This window comes from Pseudophryne corroboree, chromosome 10 (genome assembly GCF_028390025.1).
Source record: "Pseudophryne corroboree isolate aPseCor3 chromosome 10, aPseCor3.hap2, whole genome shotgun sequence".
Classification (NCBI taxonomy): domain Eukaryota; kingdom Metazoa; phylum Chordata; class Amphibia; order Anura; family Myobatrachidae; genus Pseudophryne; species Pseudophryne corroboree.
In genome coordinates, this window is record NC_086453.1 from 159,639,694 (window position 1) to 159,663,238 (window position 23,545).

Sequence of the window (23,545 nt, forward strand, 5' to 3'; positions counted from 1 at the left end):
CCTATTCGCATAATTTTGCAAATAAGATGCATTTGAATGTAAAAAAAGTTGCACATAAAGACGTCTGGCGCTACCGAGTCAGAAGGGCTGTTCAATGTGCAGGGAGGCTAGGTGCAAGTGAACACATCTGTACCTTTTTGCACATCTCTGATCAAAACTCACCAAATTTCCAGTAGTATATACTGCTACACCTGTGTATAATGCCCACATGAACCCTTGGGATCAGATATTGTGCGTAAAACTGGCTCTGGTACCAGCCAGTGCCTCCTCAGCCCCCTACCTGCATGTCACTGCAGTTATAAGTGTCTATATTGGAGTTGGGAAGTCAAACTGTACATACAGTACTAACAGCGCTAGTCAGGACAATGTTTTACACAATGTTTTACTGTACCTCTACCAATCCCTGGAGGATCCTGACGAAGATGACACATCCATAATGTACTCTGGCAGCTGAAGGTATCAACATGTTTAATGTAGATGTAGCAACAATAGCAAATCCAAATACTCTGAAAAGCAAGCACAGGCATATCAGGTATAGCATGTTGAATATAATACAGATGTTCTATAATGATAGCATTATGAATGAAGCCATTTTAACTGCCACTGAAACATACATTTCAATACAAGTAATTCAGCTCTACTACTAAAACTATAAAATGCATGTCAGGTTCAGGATAATAGGATCAGAATAATAGGCTTTGTTCAGCAGATGTATTCATTTTTGATATATCTATTGGCAGATGCCTACAAGTTGGTAGGAGCATAGTAGATGTGAGCAAGGAGGTTAATCCACACGTTGAATTCAAGGTAGGTTTTATTGAAGATAATAGGATACAGGTAATAGAAGAGTCCTGCGCATGTGCACTAGTTTCTGGTACGGTGCTAGGCTAGGGCTGCTAGCTTGAGAGTAGGGGGAGCAGATAGAGACTGCACACAGGCCCCCTCCTCTCTTAATATGTTATCGGACTCCGGAGGGCTGTATCCAGCAGCGGGAGTCAGCAATGGCTGGCTTCTGACGCATTTCGCTCTGCCTGGAGCTTCCTCATAGAATGGTCATTCTATGAGGAAGTTCCAGGCGGAGCGAAACATGTCAGTGCCACCCATTGGGGACCCTAAAGTGGATACATACTTGTCGCTGCAAATTGTTTAAGGCTGCGAGGACGTGTATTCCATCACTGCAGGAGCGATTGCACCAACAGGCGGAGGACGTTATAAACAGCAACTACAAGACGGGAGCTCACTCAGCTAAAGGCACCTGTGGTGTGCTGAGTCCTGCTTCTGGATATAGGCCTCCGAAGTCTGATGATACCTCTCTCTCGCCTCCAGTTATTACACCTCGACGGAAAATTCAACACATGTAATATTTCCGATAGCGGAGAATATTATATTTTATTTTAAAGTGTTGCTTGATATATATTACACAGGATAAATTTATGCAAACTGTGCTGATGATAATTATTAAAAGCTGGACACTTTAAATGCAGCTAACAGTAAAGTCTCATTACGGACAGGGATATATCCATTATACAGATTTATATATGATCCACCTCTCTTAATTTATTGTATTTTATATTGTTATATGTTATTTTATTGATTCTTTTAAAAATTATATGACTAGTCATTATTGAATAAAGTTAATTATTTTTCTTATTATTTAGTGAGTCAAGTGCATTTATGCCCTATTGCTTCATGTAGAGTAAACAGAGCAGGGGGGAGAAAAGTTGTTCTGTTTCAGTTTGCATACACCTGACTAGTTCAGGTGAATTTATTTGGCTTTTACCACAAGCCAATTACTTCACTGCTGCTGTTTAACATATTTTGCAGCTGTATAAACAGCTTAGCAGTATCACTAATATTATATATAAAAACTATTTTGCAATTAAGCACCAGGCAATTGTGGTTGTAGTTTTATGTGTGCATTAAAGCATACCTTTGAACTGTACCAATTCCAGCTGGACAGCTCTATCCTGCTGTCATGCTTGGGACTGAATTGCACTGATTGCCAGCCGTTTGGGGATAAGTGTCTGCATAAATGGTTGAATGAGTGCATGCGGCATATAAAGACTGTTGAGAAAAGGGAGCATTTTAGCGAAATCAGCGCTAGGCATAGCCCCGTGGATGTGATCACAACACTTCTGTGATGCAGACATACCCCAAATTCCCATAGGCTCATTTGAAATATTGAGAGGTATGCAAAAATGATTATATCTGCCTGATATTAATGTCATCCAACTGAATTTTAATGGGCAGGACTGGCATGCTGATCATAAGGGTCATCTTGCAATCACAATCATGGGCATTTTACCTAGATACTAAAGAGTACAGTAATTTACCCTAGTCTACATCATTTTGATGACATCATTGCTCGGCAGAAACAGAATACTGTTCAACTATGCTGTATTTTAAAATGAAATTTCAAACAAACTGAACCAAAAAAATCATATATCCCAAAAGTTGCTCAGTATTGTCATGTACTTAAAATGTTATTAAGTAATTTTAACCCAGTGAGTTAGATATTTCAGCTAGACATGTATCAAGGGAGCTGAAATATGTAGTGGTCATAGGCAATCGCACCGGGAGGGGAAGGGGGGGGAGGGACAGGTACTATGGCAGGATGGAGGGGCTTGGTGGAGTCCCAGGTCTATGATCTCTTTCCCTAACACTGCTTTGCTCACTACCACTGGCTGTGCAGCTTAGGACAGTGGAGACTCAACTGCCAGATGTGCCGCTGGTCTACACTGCTATACAGGCATTACCAGCATTAGTGGGCAGACAGCGTGTCCTCTGCAGTGGCCTACCTTTACCCTGGAGCTGTCCTTGAGTGTGCACCAATGCAAATAAAACTTTATTCAGTTTTTATTCCAGGGGGATGTGGCCATTCCTGGATTTGGCCATACCCCCACAGTACATGGGCCCGTTAGAGCTCTTGAAGGCCCTGGTCATAGGTCTCACATCCCTCTCACTTCCCTATTCACCCACATAGAACTTTGCATGCAGACAACTGAGTTTAAGCTCTGCAAAACAGTTGGAGTATATTAAACCCTTAATTTTCAGTAACTTCATATAACAAAACACACAATTATAGAAGAGGCGGATTGGGACGCCGGAACGCCGGATCAGTTTCCGGTTAGCCGGTCCCGATGTCCCCTCAGTGGCCTTGACTCACCCGTGTTGGGCTGGCAGCCATGATCTGCAGCGTTGGGAGACCGCGCATGCGCTTAAGTCTCCAATGTGCCGCGCTACCTCCCGGCTCCCGTCCCTCTGCACTCACAGGCGAGGAGGTCCCCTCTGCCACCGCTCGCCCTGAGTCATGAGACCGGGCTGCGGCGTCTCACTGCAGCGCAGGCTTAGTGTCAGCCTGCGCCGCATGTAGGAAAATAGAGAAGGGACCCAGGGAGAGAAGCGCGGACGGTGCCTGCCTTAACCCACCCACCAGGCTTAATTGCCATCTCTGTCTCTTGCAGCCACTTTCAAAAGGAACCAGCCACCATGGAGGAACCGCCCCCAGCCACAGACTAAAGGTAAATACACAGCTCCCCCCCCACTCAGATCCCCACACACAGCCCTACCCTCCTAACACAGCTCCCCCCGACACAGCTCTAACCGCCTCACACAGAACCCCCCCACAGCTCTCCCCCCACACTCAGATCCCCTCACACAGCCCTAGCCTCCTCACAAAGACCACCCCCCACTCAGATCCCCATTCACAGCTTTCCCCCCTCCCACAGCTCTGTGTCTTACCACTCAGATCCCCCCAACACACTTCACTCCCTCTTACACTGCTCTCCCCATCCGTTAGATCCCCCCCTCATAGAGCTCTCCCCTTCTCACACAGACCCCCCCCCCACGCACACTGGTCTGCCTTGCCTCTGCACTCAGATCGCACCAAACGGCTATCCTTCCCTATGTAACTCATCGCTAAATATATTTACAGGAAGGGATGAGAGGGTCTTACACACATGGATGGGATGGTAATGCTATCCCAGCGGACGGGATGCCAACTGTCAATATACAGACAGCGGCATCCCGGCCACCAGAGTACCAGCGGGGCGAGTGTAAAGGGTCCCGCTCTGCTCGCAACGCTTCACGCGTGGTGGCTCGCTGCGCTCACCACAGGTTTTATTCCCACTCTGTGGGTGTCGTGGAAACCCACAAGTGGGAATAGCCGTGGCGAGCACTGTCAGCATTCCCGGTTGTTGGGATTTTGACATTGGGATCCCAACCGCTATGATATTAACTGCATACCACATGGATAAATCAGCATACAGCATGTCCCCTTGCACATACAGTAGTGGCCTGTGTTAGTGGCAGAGGGGGTCAGATGAATAGTATTTTTTTTTTTAAGGGGGTAGCCATGCCTCTCCATATTTTGCCACACTCCACAAGTACTTCGATCCATATCTGATCTCCCCTGCCATGACCGCGCTCCCTATTTAGGGCTGCTTCCAGAAAGTTCCCGGGCTGGTTTTGTATCCCAATCCGCCCCTGATTATAGTAACCATCATTGGCGGAGTTAGCGGGGGGCGATTAGGGCGAACGCCCCCCTACATATACCGGCACTGGGATGGATGGCCGGGTCCCGCCGCGGTGTTGGGTGGAGAGCGGTGCAGCGCGGTGGGTGAAGGGAAGAGAGAGCTTCCTGACGAGCATACAGGGAGGAGGGGGCGTGGTCAGAACAGATGCTGGTGGGGACAGGCTACAGTGATTGTGTATACTGCTGCCTCTGCTGTCTCCTCATGCTGCAGCGGACTCCAAAATACAGTAGGTGTCAGTGTGCCATGTCTCCTCCCCCCCTCCCCTCCAAGCTAAAGTGTGTGTGTGTGTGTGTGTGTGTGTGTGTGTGCCATGTCTTTCCCCCTTTTCCTCCTAGCTAAAGTGTGTGTGCCATGTTCCCCCTCCTAGCTAAAGCATCTGCGTGCCATGTCTCCCCCTTCCTCTCCTAGCTAAAGTGTGTGTGTGCCATTTCTCCCCCCTCTCTCTCCTAGCTAAAGTGTGTGTGTGTGCCATTTCTCCCCCCTCTTCTCCTAGCTAAAGTGTCTGTGTGCCATGTCTCCCCTCCTAGCTAAAGTGTCTGTGTGCCATGTCTCCCCTCCTAGCTAAAGTGTGTGTGTTCCACGTCTCCCCCCCCCCTCCTCCTAGCTAAAGTGTGTGTGTGCGACATCTCCCCCCCTCCCCTCCTAGCTAAAGTGTCTGTGTGCCACGTCTCCCCCCCTCTTCTCCTAGCTAAAGTGCATGTCTCCTCTTGTACCGTCCCAGTTCCCCCCCTTCCCCCCTAGCTAATGTGTGTGTCTGCTCATGTACCGTCCCAGGCCCCAGTGTGTATGTCACCATGCCCCTCCTCCCCCAGTATCTTTGTCACCAAATCCCTCTCCTGGCCCCCGTATTTGTCACTATGTCCCTTAAAGCCCCAGTGTGTATGTCACCATGTTCCTCCAAGACAGAGACAGTTCGATGGCCATTTGAGTGGAGTGGCGGGACACATCTGGCAGAGGACCTCCAGTCCAGAAGTGGACCTGGGACAGCTAGACCTGGGACAAAGATCTGCAGGCCCGCAGCTTGGGGTGAGATACTGTTTAAGCCCTTCCACTGCAATACGCTGCCTAACGGAGTAAAGAAGGGGGCAGGCTCCCGTGTTTTTTTTCCTCTCTTCCCCAGTGTAAGTTAATAAGGGGGTAGGATTCCCCTTGCCCCCAGTGCCTGCATTATTTTGGCTCATGCAGTGTACTGTAATGTGAATTTCGGCTCATTCTGTGTGCTATAATGTGAATTTCGGCTCATACAGTGTGCTATAATGTGAATTTCGGCTCAGTCTGCGTGCTATAATGTGAATTCCGGCTCATATCGTGTGGTATAATGTGAATTCCAGCTCATATCGTGTGCTATAATGTGAATTTTGGCTCATACTGGGGTATATTTACTAAGGTCCCGATTTTGACCGAGATTACGTTTTTTCTTCAAAGTGTCATGTCGGGAATTTACTAAGCAAAAATCTCAGCAGTGATGAGGGTATTCGTAATATTTTGGAAGTCCTAGGCAAAAATTACGAATCAATACACCATCGGTCAAATACGCCTGCAATTTGGTAGAAATCGGTAATTTACTAAAAAGTGCAAATTATAAACACTGCCGACAATAGCAAAACACTGCCGTGATGAAATACAATTCGTGAAAAAGTGCTAAAAAAAAACAGACCTGCTTTTTTATCCCGTGTTTGGATAGGCGTGCACGGATCCATGAGATCCGTGCATGTTTATCAGTGGGAAGGGGATGGGAAAGTGTTATTTTTTTGTAAAAAAAATGCGTGGGGTCCCCCCATCTAAGCAAAACCAGCCTCGGGCTCTTTGAGCCGGCCCTGGTTGAAAAAATATGGGGAAAAAATGTCAGGGGTTCCCCCATATTTAAACAACCAGCACCGGGCTCTGCGCCTGGTCCTGGTTCCAAAAATATGGGGGACAAAAAGCGTAGGGGTCCCCCGTATTTCTGAAACCAGCACCGGGCTCCACTAGCCAGATACATAATGCCACAGCCGGGGGACACTTTTATCTTGGTCCCTGCGGCCCTGGCATTACACAACCAACTAGTCATCCCTGGCCGGGGTACCCTGGAGGAGTGGGGACCCCTTCAATCAAGGGGTCCCCCCCCTCCAGCCACCCAAGGACCAGGGGTGAAGCCCGAGGCTGTCCCCCCCATCCAAGGGCTGCGGATGGGAGGCTGATAGCCTTTTTGACAAAAAATGAATATTGTTTTTAGTAGCAGTACTACAAGTCCCAGCAAGCCTCCCCCGCAAGCTGGTACTTGGAGAACCACAAGTACCAGCATGCGGAGGAAACCCGGGCCCGCTGGTACCTGTAGTACTACTACTAAAAAAATACCCCAATAAAAACATAAGACACACACCTTGAAAGTAAAACTTTAATGCATACATCCACACCTCCATATACACATACTTACCTATGTTCACACGAGGGTCGGTCCTCTTCTCCATGTAGAATCCATGGGGTACCTGTGGAAAAAATTATACTCACAAAATCCAGTGTAGATGGCTCCTCTTGTAATCCATTTGTAATCCAGGTACTTTGTAAAATAACAAAACGGACACCCGACCTCGCACTGAAAGGGGCCCCATGTTTTCACATGGGACCCCTTTCCCCGAATGCCAGAAACCCCCTCTGACTTATGTCTAAGAGGGTTCCATCAGCCAATCAGGGAGCGCCACGTTGTGGCACCCTCCTGATTGGCTGTGTGCTCCTGTAGTGTATGACAGGCAGCACCCGGCAGTGTTACAATGTAGCGCCTATGCGCTCCATTGTAACCAATGGTGGGAACTTTGTGGTCAGCGGTTGACCGAAAGTAACCTCACCGCTGACCGCAAAGTTCCCACCATCGGTTACAATGGAGCGCATAGGCGCTACATTGTAACACTGCCGGGTGCTGCCTGTCATACACTATAGGAGCACACAGCCAATCAGGAGGGTGCCACAATGTGGCGCTCCCTGATTGGCTGATGGAACCCTCTTAGACATAAGTCAGAGGGGGTTTCTGGCATTCGGGGAAAGGGGTCCCATGTGAAAACATAGGGCCCCTTTCAGTGCGAGGTCGGGTGTCCGTTTTGTTATTTTACAAAGTACCTGGATTACAAATGGATTACAAGAGGAGCCATCTACACTGGATTTTGTGAGTATAATTTTTTCCACAGGTACCCCATGGATTCTACATGGAGAAGAGGACCGACCCTCGTGTGAACATAGGTAAGTATGTGTATATGGAGGTGTGGATGTATGCATTAAAGTTTTACTTTCAAGGTGTGTGTCTTCTGTTTTTATTGGGGTATTTTTTTAGTAGTAGTACTACAGGGTACCAGCGGGCCCGGTTTTCCTCCGCATGCTGGTACTTGTGGTTCTCCAAGTACCAGCTTGCGGGGGAGGCTGGCTGGGACTTGTAGTACTGCTACTAAAAACAATATTAATTTTTTGACAAAAAGGCTATCAGCCTCCCATCCGCAGCCCTTGGATGGGGGGGACAGCCTCAGGCTTCACCCCTGGTCCTTAAGTGGCTGGAGGGGGGGACCCCTTGATTGAAGGGGTCCCCACTCTTCCAGGGTACCCCGGCCAGGGGTGACTAGTTGGTTATGTAATGCCAGGGCCGCCGGGACCTATATAAAAGTGTCCCCCGGCTGTGGCATTATGTATCTGGCTAGTGAAGCCCGGTGCTGGTTTCAGAAATACGGGGGACCCCTACGCTTTTTGTCCCCCGTATTTTTGGAACCAGGACCAGGCGCAGAGCCCGGTGCTGGTTGTTTAAATATGGGGGAACCCCTATCATTTTTTCCCCCATATTTTTGCAACCAGGACCGGCTCAAAGAGCCCGAGGCTGGTTTGGCTTAGGAGGGGGGACCCCACGCAATTTTTTTTTAGAATTTACCACTGATTTCATTTTTTACAAAGGTGCACAATGAAGCCCAGCACGGATCTCTCAGATCCGGACAAGATTCATTGTATTAAAGTCGGCAGTGTTTTACAGGTCACTCACGTAAAATACTGCCAAAAAAAACGAATGACATCGACATCGGTAAATCCGAAAATGCAGAATACGACAGCTTAGTAAATTAGTCGTACTAAATTCAAAAAGTTGCAACTTTACACTTTCGATGTCATTCGTGATTGAACTTTGACCTCAAACGGGAAAATACGAATTTTATTAAATATACCCCACTGTGTGCTATGATGTGAATTTCGGCTCATACAGTGTACTATAATGTGAATTTCGTCTCATACAGTGTGCTATAATGTGAATTTCGGCTCTTACAGTGTGCTATAATGTGAATTCCGGCTCATATCGTGTGGTATAATGTGAATTTCGGCTCATTCTGTGTGCTGTTATGTGAATTTCGGCTCATACCGTGTGCTATAATGTGAATTTCTTCTCATTCTGTGTGCTATAATGTGAATTTCGGCTCATACAGTGTGCTATAATGTGAATGTTGGCTCATACAGTGTGCTATAATGTGAATTTTGGCTCATTCTGTGTACTATGCAGGAATGGCGATTCGCCAGTCTGTATCACCAGTGCGCAGGGTTCTTGCTAATAACTGGCAACATTTTATTAGCAATGGCAACAATAGGAAATTTTAGAAGCGAACGGGAAGGGCATTTCTAAGTGGGGGGAGCTATAGTTAGGGGGAGGAGTCATAATTATTAAACCGTCTCCCCTAAAAGTTTAGTCTAGATCAGCCACTGATAACCATTGATGTGTCCTTTGTCAGAACCACCAGTGTCCTCAATGTCTGTAATGCTGTACCTATGGCGCAATACTTTTTCCTCTCCATGCTCAACATCTTTAAAATAGGCCAAGTAGGTTTCAGTGTCCCTTACCTTTTAAAACCCAATTTTTTAAGAACGGAGGGTTATTATGACGATATATGCTGCTGCTATATGTCCACTGCTGCCATATAATAATAATAATAATAATAACAACCACAAGTCTCTTACAATATTGTTGTGTTGTGCTGCTTCAGACCAGTAGTAGTGTCCTGTCTCATCAGTCATTCCAGTGATGACATACACTGCTGCTATATGTCAACTTCTGCCATATAATAATAACAACAACAGCAACAACCACAAGTCTCTTACAGTATTGTTGTGTTGTGCTGCATCAGACCAGTGGTAGTGTCTTGTCTCATCAGCCATTCCAGTCATTCCTGTGCCGCATATTTTCTCATATAACTCCCAAAAAATAATGGAGAACAAAAATTTGGAGGACAAAATAGGGAAAGATCACGAAGACCACTTCCTCCTAGTGCTGAAGCTGCTGCCACTAGCCATGACATAGACGATGAAATGCCATCAACGTCATCTGCCAAGGCCGATGTCCAATGTGATAGTAGATGGCATGTAAAATCCAAAAAGCCAAAGTTCAGTAAAAAGAACCCAAAAAAGAAATTTAAATGGTCTGAGGAAAAACGTAAATTTGCCAATATGCCATTTACGACACGGAGTGACAAGGAACGGCTGAGGCCCTGACCTACGTTCATGGCTAGTGGTTCAGCTTCACATGACGGTGGAAGCCCTTGTCTTCCTGCTAGAAAAATTAAATGAGTTAAGCTGGAAAGAGCACAGGAAAGAACTGTGCGTTCTGAGATGGTATCACAAATCCCCAAGGAGAGTCCAAGTGTGTCGGCGGTTGCGATGCCTGACCTTCCCAACACTGGACGGAAGAGGTGGCTCCTTTCACCATTTGCACGCCCCCTGCAAGTGCTGGAAGGAGCACCCACAGTCCAGTTCCTGATATTCAAATTGAAGATGTCACTGTTGAAGTACACCAGGATGAGGATATGTGTGTTGCTGGCGCTGAGGAGGAAGTTGACGATGAGGATTCTGATGGTGATGTGGTTTGTTTAAGTCAGGCACCGGGGGAGACACCTGTTGTCCTTGGGACGAAGAAGCCCATTGTGATGCCTGGGCAAACTACCAAAAAAGCCACCTCTTCCATGTAGAGTTATTTCTCCACAAATCCGGACAACAGCCATCTGTTGTCTCTGTCAATCTGTAATAAGTAGGGGTAAGGATGTTAACCACCTAGGAACATCCTCCCTTATACGTCACCTGCTGCGCATTCATCAGAAGTCAGTGTCGGGTTGTGAAACTTTGGGTAAGAGCGTAAGCAGTCCACTGACACCTAAATCCCTTCTTCCTCCTGTACCCAAGCTCCTGCAAGCCACACCACCAACTCCCTCAACGTCAACTTCCTCCTCAGTCAGGAACGTCAGTAGTCCTGCAGGCCATGTCACTGTCAAGACTGAGGAGTCGTCTCCTAACCGGGATTCCTCCGTAGGATTCTTGAGTGGTACGCCTGCTGTTGCTGCCGCTTCTGTTGTTGCTGCTGGGAGTCGATCGTCATCCCAGAGGGAAAGTCGGAAGACCACTTGCACTACTTCCAGTAAGCAATTGACTGTACTTTGTGAGGAAGATGAAATATGACAGCAGTCATCCTTTTGCAAAGCGGATAACTGAGGCCTTGACAGCTATGTTGGTGTTAGACGTGCGTCCGGTATCCACCATTAGTTCAGTGGTACTTAGAGATTTGTTTGAGGTACTGTGTCCCCTGTATCAAATCCCATCTAGGTTCCACTTCTCTAGGCAGACGATACCGAGAATGTACACAGACGTCAGAAAAGAGTCACCAGCGTCCTACAAAATGCGTTCGTATCCGGTGTCCACTTAACCACGGACATGTGGACGAGTGGAACAGGGCAGACTAAGGACTATATGACTGTAACAGCCCACTGGGTAGATGTATGGCCTCCCGCAGCAACAACAGCAGCGGCAAAAGTAGCAGCATCTCGCAAATGCCAACTCGTTCCTAGGCAGGCTACCGTTTTCCTTAAGCGGCACACAGCTGACAACCTCTTACGGAAACTGAGGAACATCATCACAGAATGGCTTACCCCAATTAGATTCTCCTGGGAATTTGTGATATCGGACAACTCCACCAATATTGTGCGTGCATTACATCTGGACAAATTCCAGCACGTCACCTGTTTTGCACATACAATTAATTTGGTGGTGCAGAATTTTTTTTTAAATGACAGGGGTGTTCAAGAGATGCTGTCGGTGGCCTGAAAAATTGCGGGCCACTTTCGGCATTCTGCCACTGCGTGCCGAAAACTGGAGCACCAGCAAACACTCCTGAACCTGCCCCTCCATCCACTGAAGCAAGAAGTGGTAACGAGGTGGAATTCAACACTCTATATGCTGCAGAGGATGGAGGAGCAACAAAAGGCCAAGTCAGTTCAGACACTGCCAGCTTGAGTCAGGTCATTCCCCTCATCAGGATTTTGCAGAAGCACCTGGATAAATTGAAGGAGGAGCTAAGACGGAGCAATTCCACAAAGTATGTGGGACTTGTGGATGGAGCCCTTCATTCGCTTTGCCAGGATTCAAGGGTCGTCAATCTGTTGAAATCAGAGCAATACATTTTGGCCACCGTGCTCGATCCTAGGTTTATAGCCTACGTTGTATCTCTCTTTCCAGCAGACACAAGTGTGCAGAGGTGCAAAGACCTGCTGGTTAGTAAATTGTCAACTGAAGCGGAACGTGACCCATCAACAGCTCCTCCTCCAATTTCTCCCGCCACTGGGGCTGCAAGGAAAAGGATGAGATTTCCTAGCCCACCCGCTGGCGGTGATACAGGGCAGTCATTAGCGAAAGATGACATCTGGTCCGGACTGAAGGACCTTGCCAACAATTACTGACATGTCGTCTACTGTCACTGCATATGATTCTGTCACCATTGATAGAATGGTGGAGGATTATATGAGTAACACCATCCAAGTAGGCATGTCAGACAGCCCGTACGTATACTGGCAGGAAAAAGAGGCCATTTGGAGGCCCTTGCACAAACTGGCTTTATTTTACCTAAGTTGGCCCCGTTCCAGTGTGTACTCCGAAAGAGTGTTTAGTGCAGCCGGTAACCTTGTCAGCGATCGGCGTAGGAGGTTACTTCCACTAAATGTGGAGAAGATGATGTTCATCAAAATGAATTATAAATTCCTCCAGGAAGACCTTTACCAGCAATTGCCTCCAGAAAGTACACAGGGACCTGTGATGGTGGATTCCAGTTGGGACGAATTAATACTCTGTGAGGAGGAGGATGTACACAGTGAAAGGGGTGAGGAATCGGAGGATGAGGTTGAGGTCGACATCTTGCCTCTGTAGAGCCAGTTTGCTTCTTTTTTGGTGGGGGCCCAAACAAATCAGTCATTTCAGCCACAGTCGTGTGGCAGACCCTGTCGCCGAAATGATGGGTTTGTTAAAGTGTGCATGTCCTGTTTATACAACATAAGGGTTGGTGGGAGGGCCCAAGGACAATTCCATATTGCACCTCTTTTTCTTCTTTGCATCATTTGCTGTTTGGGGACTAGTTTTTTAAAGTGCCATCCTGTCTGACAATGCAGTGCCACTCCTAGATGGGCCAGGTGTTTGTGTCGGCCACTTGTGTCGCTTAGCTTAGTCACACAGCGACCTTGGTGTGCCTCTTTTTTTCTTTGCATCATGTGCTGATTGGGGCCTATTTTTTAAATCTGCCATCCTGTCTGACACTGCAGTGCCACTCCTAGATGTGCCAGGTGTCTGTGCCACCCACTTGTGTCGCTTAGCTTAGTCATACAGCCTCCTCGGTGCAACCTTTTGGCCTAAAAACAATATTGTGAGGTGTGAGTTGTTCAGAATAGACTGGAAATGAGTGGAAATGAATGCTATTGAGGTTACTAATACCGTAGGATCAAAATAACCCATAAATTCTGTGATTTTAGCGGTTTTTATGTTTTTTTTTTCCAAAAATCATCCAGATCCAAAACACGAGAGGGTGGTTTTGGCAAAACCAAGCCAAAACTAAAACACGAAAGTGGAATTAGAACCAAAACCAGAACACAAAACACGAAAAGTGCCCGCAGCACATTATTATTATTATTATTATTATTATTATTATCCTGTATTTATATGGCGCTACAAGGGTTCCGCAGCGCCCAATTACAGAGTACATATGCACATAATCAAAACAGGAAAACAGTGACTTACAGTTGAAGACAATATAGGACAGGGTAACTAAGCATAACTAGTAAATGACAGAGATAAGTTCCAGGTGGCCAAAAAACTGTGTGATTTGGCAGTTGTGGATTATTAAAGTAAGAAAAGTATAAGCACATGAGGGAAGAGGGCCCTACTCGTGAGAGCTTATACCCACTATTATATAGTTTCTTTTGTAATAGGATAGTGGGTCTCCGTAATGGATATCATAGTTCACATATAACAGTAGTAACTACAAAGGGTATCCGGATGAAGATAGATAGTACATAGATAAACAGGCAATAGGTCGACAATAGATAGTCCACCAGGTCGACAGTTAAATGGTCAACCTGGACTTAGGTCAGTGCAGTCCAAAGGTTGACATGCAAATGGTCAACACAAAAAAGGTTGACACACGGTTTTACATGTTTTTTTATGATTGTTAGGGTTAGTCTTAGGGGTTATGATTAGGCACTTGGGAAATGGTTAGGATTAGGCTGTCAGAGGGGATGGCTAGGGTTAAGAACTTGGCTAAGAGTTAGGGTTAGGCTGCGGAAAGGGAGGGTTAGGGTCAGGTATTAGGGGGAAGGTTAGGATTAGGGTTAAAATAAAAAAAATTGTCAACTTTTTTTGTCAACCTTTTGACCCTGTTGGCCTTTTAATCCAGTAGACCTAGATTCATGTCAACCATGTAACTGTTATTTAAACTCTGTCAATCTTTTGACCCTGCCGACCTATTGACTGTCGACCATATGGTTTAGACCTATTAACTGTCCATCTATTTACTGTTTGTCTTCATCCAGATACCCTTCTTACTACTGTTATATCAATCTTTTAATCCACCCCCAGTGAGAAGGTAGGACCCAAACAGTTGATCCCCCTATAAAAAAATAAATGTTACAGTTATTAAAGTCAGAGTTATTAAACACTAGCTGTTCTGCCTGTACTTCTCACAGGAGTTTCTGAATTTCACGGTTGTAAACATAAATTAGTGTAAAAGATGTGGTACATTTATAGAGAAGTAAATTTGAGATGTCTCAATGTAAGTAAATATGTCTCAATGTAAGTAAATAATCCATGGTTCTTGGTGTTACCTGAGGAGCAGCCGTAGCAGATATGGTAAAAAGTGACAGGACCATTTGTGTAGTTTATTAAATTCTACACACTGGAGGTGAAATACAAATTTTGATCCGATTTTCCGTTTGGGTGTTACCGTTCACACAATGCAAGCCACACATCGGTAATGATGTCATTTTTTCAGCCTTCTTTTCATCCCCTTACGGGAGGTTTATTAAATTCTAATTACTTAGTTTTCCTGTTTCCCACCTGAATAATACCTATGTTCAGCTTCCCAACATATCGGGAAGTAAAAGAATTAGGTTCTATTTACTAAGCCTTGGATGGAGATAAAGTAGCTGGAGATAAAGTACCAGCCAATCGGCTCCTAACTGCCATGCCGCAGGCTGTGTTTGAAAAAAGACAGTTAGGAGCTGGTTGGCTGGTACTTTATCTCCAGCGACTTTATCTCCATCCAAGGCTTAGTAAATAGACCTCTTAGTGATGAGTCAGTCAGTGGGGGCTGTATATACATATATATATATATATATTTATTTATATACAACTTGTGTGTAATACAATGAAACAAAGTGACATTGATAGGTTTAGCAATAAGGCTAATGGCACCAGTCCAAAAGACAAGTCCAAAATACAATAGACACAATACACGTGAATAAAGCAACTGGCAAGATGGCTTATATCCAAGTGTCCTCAGAGTATTTACTGCTGCCAAGCCATGTTATTATTATTAACTTTAAATACTCTACAAAACTGGCATGGTATTACTAATGGAATGAGCCATGAAAATGTAGTACCAATATTCAAAAGGAGTCTAAGGTCTCACAGGTAGATTTACTATCCTTTGGTTTGTGAAAGTCGCTGATCATCAGCTTTGACTGATAGTTTTAATACAGCCATAGGATAGAATGCTAAATCGGGCTTGTTTACAATTCATTCCTATTGCCTCGTTAAAACTGTCAGTCAAGCAATCATCTGCGGCTTTGACAAACAGCAGCATAGTAAATATACCCCTCTGTCTGGTAACTGTAGACAAGAATGTTTAAGAAATTAGTTTAACAAAACAGTTAAAATAAATAGTTGTAAAGCTATTGGAGAGATTGCTATGTGACAACATTCAAGAATAGTTCTAGAAATTAAAAGTAATATCATCAGCAATAGTGAGCGTATACAGTAGATACATGGAATACCAGTCTAGTCAAACAAACTTATTAGCACTTTATTACTACTGTAAGTGAATTGAATGTGATTGGCAAAATGGAGTGATGGCAGTGAATGTATTTAGATTAAAAAAACAAAAAAAATTATATATATATATATATATATATAAAACTGTGACTCATACATGTATAGAAAGCTGGCAAAGAAACTACATTCAGAAAGTAGTTATCAAGGGTTCACACTGTAACTGGACTGAAGTTGGAAGGGGTATACCCATGGGTTTTGTCTTGGGGCCAATAATGTATATACAGCACAGTATTTGTTTTTAAAATATGTAAAAGTTGGAATTAATAGTCCTTTCTCTACATTTTTATATGATACAACAGGTTGTAGGTTAATATAGCCTATGCAAAGTGTATTATCCAGCGAATGGACCTACATAAATTGTGAGATTTGGCAGCAATTTAACAGATGAAGTATAATATGAATAAATGTTAAGTCGCGGGTGCCATGAAAAAGGGGCATGTTGTTAAGTGTAGCGTACCACACCGTACTACCTCTTATACACATTATGTACCATAATAGTAGCACCGCTTATAACACATTATACCATGCAGTAGTAGTGCCCCTTATACATTATGTCACACAGTAATGCCCCTTATACATTATGTCACACAGTAATACCCCTTATATATAATGCTACAAAGTAATGCCTCTTAAACATTATGCCACACAGAAAAGCCCCTCTTGCAGCCTTTTACCTTCCGCTGTGTCCCTTAAGCAGCCTATTACCTCGTGCCAGCATCATCAGACATTTGCCTCCCACTTGAGCCAGCTGCAGCCCCTCACTTCCCCCTAGTGCCATCAGCAGCAAGTCTGCAAGCTCCAGTTGGCTTGCAGACAGCACCAGATTTGAAATTACAGCAGCGTTGTTCTGCTGTCAGACTCAGCATGGATACCTGCTGGTGCGCCAGCTGTAATAAGCTGGCAACCGGCACCAAATCCTACGGCGGGCAGCACAAAGTGATGGTAGATATTCTGGCAGGTGGCACTGCAGGGTTCAGTGCTTGAAGTTCCGGTATGTCTTACCATTGTATACCGGCACACTCAAGCACTGCATTGGGTAGAAAACTATTATCATTAGCATTTATTTGTAGGACAACGCAAAGGTCTGCAGCACTGTAAAGAGTAAGGATGTAAAACAAGATAAAAAAGCAAAAAACATGATCTTGATCAGCAAATAAACATATTTGCGTGTAGGCATAATTATGTGCATATGCCTATCGATTTATTTATGTGGGTATAGGCAGAAAGGGAGAAACAAAAGGTGGGAGGGCCCTATCCTTGAGGGCTCATATTCTAAAGGGAGCAGTGACGTGCGGTTAGGTAAGGCAGGTGAAGCAGAGCCTTCCCTGTCATACTAATGTATTGTATACACAAGAATTTTGACTATATACAGTAAAGTATATGAAAAATACAAATAATATACTGTATTATAAATACCTTCTTTGTATTGTTCTAATCATTTTTATAGTCAAAACTCTGGAGCAAAAAGTTTATGAGAGGTGAGGCAGTTCCTCACCTGCCTATCTTCTCTGCATATCTCTGATCAAAACTCAACAAATTTTCAGCAGTATATACTGCTGCATCTGTGTATAATGCCCAAATAACGTTTGGGCTCTTATATTGTGGGTAAATCTGGCTCTGATACTAGACAGTGCCTCCTCAGCCATTTACCTCACTGCACGTCCCTGAAAGGGAGGGGAAGGAGTGGGAGTAATGGAAAAATGCAAGGAACAAAGGGAGGGAATTCAGCAGAGGTCAGGTATCCTAGATCGAATTTGTGAGTTTTGAGAGAATGCTTGATGCAATGGAGGCTAGTGGAGAGTCTGATAGAATGAGGTAGAACATACTGTAGGTTTGTGGCAGCATGGGAGAAGTCTTGGGTGCAGGAGTGAGACGTGGTGATCTGAGGAAAGGAGAAACTACAGTCACCGGCTGAGCAGGGGGGTGTAAAGTTGGAGATATGGGAGCAAAGGGTAAAATCTTTATGGGTGAGGGCAATGAGTTTAAAAGGGATTGTGTAGGGGATAGGGATAGTGGAGGCATTGGCAGAGAGGGAAGACAGTGTGTAAGAAATATAATTCTAGAATCAACATTAAGAGGACATTGTATTTCTTGTGCTTATAAGCATATCTAGGTGTAAGTATGCCTGCTGTGAGATCAGTATGGGATACAAGCCTTCAGGAGAGCGACGCCGGGATCCCAACATCCAAAATACTGGAAGCGAGCTCAGCGTGTCCCCTCATGGGCACGCTGCACTCACCACGCATCGGGCCCAGTGGCCACACTGTTTCATTCCTCTTCGGGTGGTGGCTTGGGCCACCACCTAAGGGTGAATATTGGGCTTGTGTCTGTATTCCGACTGGCGGCATTTTATTTACTAGAAAACACTGTAATGTAGCATTTCATATGCAGATACAGCCACAGTCACACACAGAATATTGGCATGCCGCATATAATTTTTATCAGCAGAGTCTGCTTGTGCGTCTTATTTGCATAGTGATGTAAATAAGATGCATTTTCGGCAAAAAAGATGCCCGATGCTAACAGAGTTGCACGGTACCTGTCAGCTAATTCATGCAGGCATCTCCCGCTGTGTGGCATATTGAGGAAAGTTGAATGAGGACATATCTGTATGTGCGTTAGATTTTAGAATTTTTTTAAGTTAAGTCCAACTCTGTTAGAGCCTCTGAACCTTCAGCTACGGAAAAAGAGTTCTTTCCTGTAAAAGCCATAAACCTGTGGAATGTTTTGCCATACCAGGGATTTATCAGATTGTCAGTTTAGAATTAGATATATCAGGAATAACAGGTCCTGTACACATGATGTAGCAAAGGAGAGACCCCTGTTAAAGTACCTCTATTGACTAGGGCAGAGGTTCTCAAACGCGTTGCCTATTTCTACTTTTATCTATGGTTTGACTTCTTATAGTTGTTATTTATTTTAATTTTTTTTATTTATCACTGGTTAAGAGCACATCTAGTTGTGCCAGGGACAACTAAAAAAAGAAAAAGAAAAAAAGCAAACACATGGCAAATTGAGTGAGTCAGTATTTAAAACAGATCTTTCAGCATCTGCTAATAAATAAAGTATGTGGGGAGGCTGACATCAGAATGCACAATCGATATACTGTCTAGCAGCATATTCACAAACTTTACAATGGATGCAATTACAGGTCCTTATCTGCATTTTATTGCCATTTTTTCTATTTGCTAGGATTTAAGAGAGATGTTAGCACTGTAGAAGCTGGTGATGGACATACTCGTACAGGTGTGTACATAAGTGTTTCTGCTTTTGCGTTGTACTGTGGATGGTTTATGCTTTGTTCTACAAGTAATTGTTTTTACCATTTACTCCAAGAACAAGCAGCATAACACAGGCAAATTGTGAGAGAAATCAACTGCTGTGTTAAAAATGCACTTGAATGACTTGCAGGAATATTGGACCTAATTCAGCACAGATCGCAAAAGTAAAGTCTCTAATGGGCAAAACCATGTTGAGAGATTTAATTTTGTTTCTGTGCAGGGTAAATACTGGCTGCTTTATTTTTACACTGCAATTTAAATTTCAGTTTGAACACACCCCACCCAAATCTAACTCTCTCTGCACATGTTATATCTGCCTCATCTGCACTGCACATGGTTATGTTCATTAGAGAAAAAATTTGCTTTTGCGATCCATGCTGAATTAGGCCCCTTGTGTGCACATTTATTTGAATTTAACATTTAAGATAAATAATAGTCCAGGCAGGTATGGATTTGTGGAAAGACCTCATGTAGGGCCTGATCTAGAGGTGGTCAATTCCATGGGTGTGCCATCGAAGTGTTGCAAGCGTGTCAGTGAAAGCAGCTGCCTACACAGGCACTCGACCACTCACACAGACTGTAAAACTGCACCTGTCATAGCCCTGGTGCAAGGTTCAATGGTACAACCAATGGTGGTGTTTAAAGACGCACCAATCAGTATAAACCTCCTAGCGGCTGAGGATAGCCCCATGTATGCATCATGTTAATCAAAATCTTACCTTAATTAAATAAAGACACGGAGACATATATTTGGCAGAATTTGTTAGCTATTTATTTAAATGAACGATATGCTTTAATAGTTGTGAGAATAAAAGTAAAGTGTGGTGGCACAGAAAGAATGGCTAAAATCATCTCAAACCCCCAAAACACTAACAACTTTCAATCGAAACAATCCAAAACCAGCTAACACCACAAAGGTATCCACTCAACCTTCTACCTTGACTACCCACCCGGTAGCATGATGATGCTGCCCCCGGTAAGGTGGTCCAGCAGATTTGACCCATCAACAAAGGTGAGTGCACCTAAAAAACCAAGAACCAATCAAACTCCAACTGAGATCCGCACCAAAAACAGGTAACCCGCCGTTCTTTCCTGTCTACAATAGCAAACGAAACCACACTAAATAACACCACAAAAAAAAAGTGGAAGGGAGGGTGAGAAGACTAGAATAAAAGAGACTGACCACACCCCTTAGCAACCCTTAAGATGAAACTAAACTCCACACCCTCCATACTTTTTTTTTAAACTCTTTTTATTGAGGTATTACAAAAGAGTTACAGAAATAAAAAAGTCATACACAGCAAATCGACAATTCATGCAAGTGTTGATAATAATTCCATTCAAAGTTTGAAGCAAACAAAGAGAAAGATGCATAAACTTGACATTACTTGTTAAAAGGTTGGATAGCGTCAAGTATTGGTATGAACATATGATACAATAGAAGGGGGGAGGCATTCAGCAAAAAACAAGGTGGAATTTTACAGTAAAGTTTATGCTTGGAGCCCGGGAGGGACTATAGTAAAACAATCGGCGGATCATGTACCGCAGTTCTTGTAAGATACCATACAGCAGGGGTGTCAAAGACAAGGCCCACGGGCCAAATCCGGCCCGCCAGACCTCGTCTGATGGCCCGCGGTGCCGCCGCCATGAAACCCCCTTATCCCGAGTGCCCAGCTCGGGGGGGGCGGGGTTTCGCGGAATGACGCGATTGCGTCGTGACGTCACGGCGCAAACGCGTCATTCAACGAAACCCCATCGGAGGAGGGAGAAGGGAGCCGCGCAGACGAGGAGGGAGAGGCGGCTGAAGAGCGGCGAGAACCGCTTCAAATGTAAGTCAGCCCCTCTCTCTTTCTCTCTCTCTCCCTCCTTCCACCACCTGCCGCAATGTGTAAAATGGGGACCTGTGCCTGCCGCTATGTGTAAAATGGGGACCTGTGCCTGCCACAATGTGTAAAATGGGGACCTGTACCTGCCGCTATGTGTAAAATGGGGACCTGTGCCTGCCACAATGTGTAAAATGGGGACCTGTGCCTGCCACAATGTGTAAAATGGGGACCTGTACCTGCCGCTATGTGTAAAATGGGGACCTGTGACTGCCACAATGTGTAAAATGGGGACCTGTGCCTGCCACAATGTGTAAAATGGGGACCTGTACCTGCCGCTATGTGTAAAATGGGGACCTGTGCCTGCCACAATGTGTAAAATGGGGACCTGTGCCTGCCACAATGTGTAAAATGGGGACCTGTACCTGCCGCTATGTGTAAAATGGGGACCTGTGCCTGCCACAATGTGTAAAATGGGGACCTGTGCCTGCCACAATGTGTAAAATGGGGACCTGTACCTGCCGCTATGTGTAAAATGGGGACCTGTGCCTGCCACAATGTGTAAAATGGGGACCTGTGCCTGCCACAATGTGTAAAATGGGGACCTGTACCTGCCGCTATGTGTAAAATGGGGACCTGTGCCTGCCACAATGTGTAAAATGGGGACCTGTACCTGCCGCTATGTGTAAAATGGGGACCTGTGCCTGCCGCAATGTGTAAAATGGGGACCTGTGCCTGCCGCAATGTGTAAAATGGGGACCTGTGCACTATAAAAGGGGGCACATGGCTGGGCACTATAAAAGGGGGCACATGGCTGGGCACTTTAAAAGGGGGCAGATGGCTGGGCACATATAAGGCAGGTGGAGCGGTAAATTTTGGACAGACCTACAGATACAACCGGCCCTTTGATGGGGACCAAACTGCTGATGCGGCCCCCGATGAATTTGAGTTTGACACCCCTGCCATACAGTATTCTTTAAGCTATGATTTAGTTGCATTCTAGTAGAAAGAGGTAGCGTGTCTATATACGATTACACACCCTCCATCAGGGGCGCTTTAAGAGAGGAGGAGACCCGTGTGCTACCTCCTCCATACGGGCCCCCTCCTCTCTGCAGGAGCGCTGTAGAGTCTGAGCACTAGAGGGCTAAGACTCTAATGCGCATGGGCAGATCTCTGGGAAAATGGCACGGTGGCCATTTTCCCAGTGATTTATCTACTGCGCATGCGCAGAACTCCATGAAAATGTCTGCTGCTCCATTCTTACAGGGTTTTAACTAGAGATGAGCGCCTGAAATTTTTCGGGTTTTGTGTTTTGGTTTTGGGTTCGGTTCCGCGGCCGTGTTTTGGGTTCGAACGCGTTTTGGCAAAACCTCACCGAATTTTTTTTGTCGGATTCGGGTGTGTTTTGGATTCGGGTGTTTTTTTCCAAAAACACTAAAAAACAGCTTAAATCATAGAATTTGGGGGTCATTTTGATCCCAAAGTATTATTAACCTCAAAAACCATAATTTCCACTCATTTTCAGTCTATTCTGAATACCTCACACCTCACAATATTATTTTTAGTCCTAAAATTTGCACCGAGGTCGCTGTGTGAGTAAGATAAGCGACCCTAGTGGCCGACACAAACACCGGGCCCATCTAGGAGTGGCACTGCAGTGTCACGCAGGATGTCCCTTCCAAAAAACCCTCCCCAAACAGCACATGACGCAAAGAAAAAAAGAGGCGCAATGAGGTAGCTGTGTGAGTAAGATTAGCGACCCTAGTGGCCGACACAAACACCGGGCCCATCTAGGAGTGGCACTGCAGTGTCACGCAGGATGGCCCTTCCAAAAAACCCTCCCCAAACAGCACATGACGCAAAGAAAAAAAGAGGCGCAATGAGGTAGCTGTGTGAGTAAGATTAGCGACCCTAGTGGCCGACACAAACACCGGGCCCATCTAGGAGTGGCACTGCAGTGTCACGCAGGATGGCCCTTCCAAAAAACCCTCCCCAAACAGCACATGACGCAAAGAAAAAAAGAGGCGCAATGAGGTAGCTGACTGTGTGAGTAAGATTAGCGACCCTAGTGGCCGACACAAACACCGGGCCCATCTAGGAGTGGCACTGCAGTGTCACGCAGGATGTCCCTTCCAAAAAACCCTCCCCAAACAGCACATGACGCAAAGAAAAAAAGAGGCGCAATGAGGTAGCTGTGTGAGTAAGATTAGCGACCCTAGTGGCCGACACAAACACCGGGCCCATCTAGGAGTGGCACTGCAGTGTCACGCAGGATGTCCCTTCCAAAAAACCCTCCCCAAACAGCACATGACGCAAAGAAAAAAAGAGGCGCAATGAGGTAGCTGACTGTGTGAGTAAGATTAGCGACCCTAGTGGCCGACACAAACACCGGGCCCATCTAGGAGTGGCACTGCAGTGTCACGCAGGATGTCCCTTCCAAAAAACCCTCCCCAAACAGCACATGACGCAAAGAAAAAAAGAGGCGCAATGAGGTAGCTGACTGTGTGAGTAAGATTAGCGACCCTAGTGGCCGACACAAACACCGGGCCCATCTAGG

General features: G+C 45.3%; 1 protein-coding gene across 3 annotated transcripts in view; it reads right to left on the reverse strand.

The window, feature by feature from the left end:
- The window catches only part of SLC17A7 (solute carrier family 17 member 7), a 366,305-nt gene that overhangs the window by 128,784 nt on the left and 213,976 nt on the right, over positions 1–23,545 (reverse strand). For all 3 annotated transcript variants that reach the window (XM_063942897.1, XM_063942898.1, XM_063942899.1), the window contains exon 4: positions 392–506. In XM_063942897.1, the coding sequence (XP_063798967.1) occupies positions 392–506 (115 nt within the window). The remainder of the gene's footprint in view (positions 1–391; positions 507–23,545) is intronic.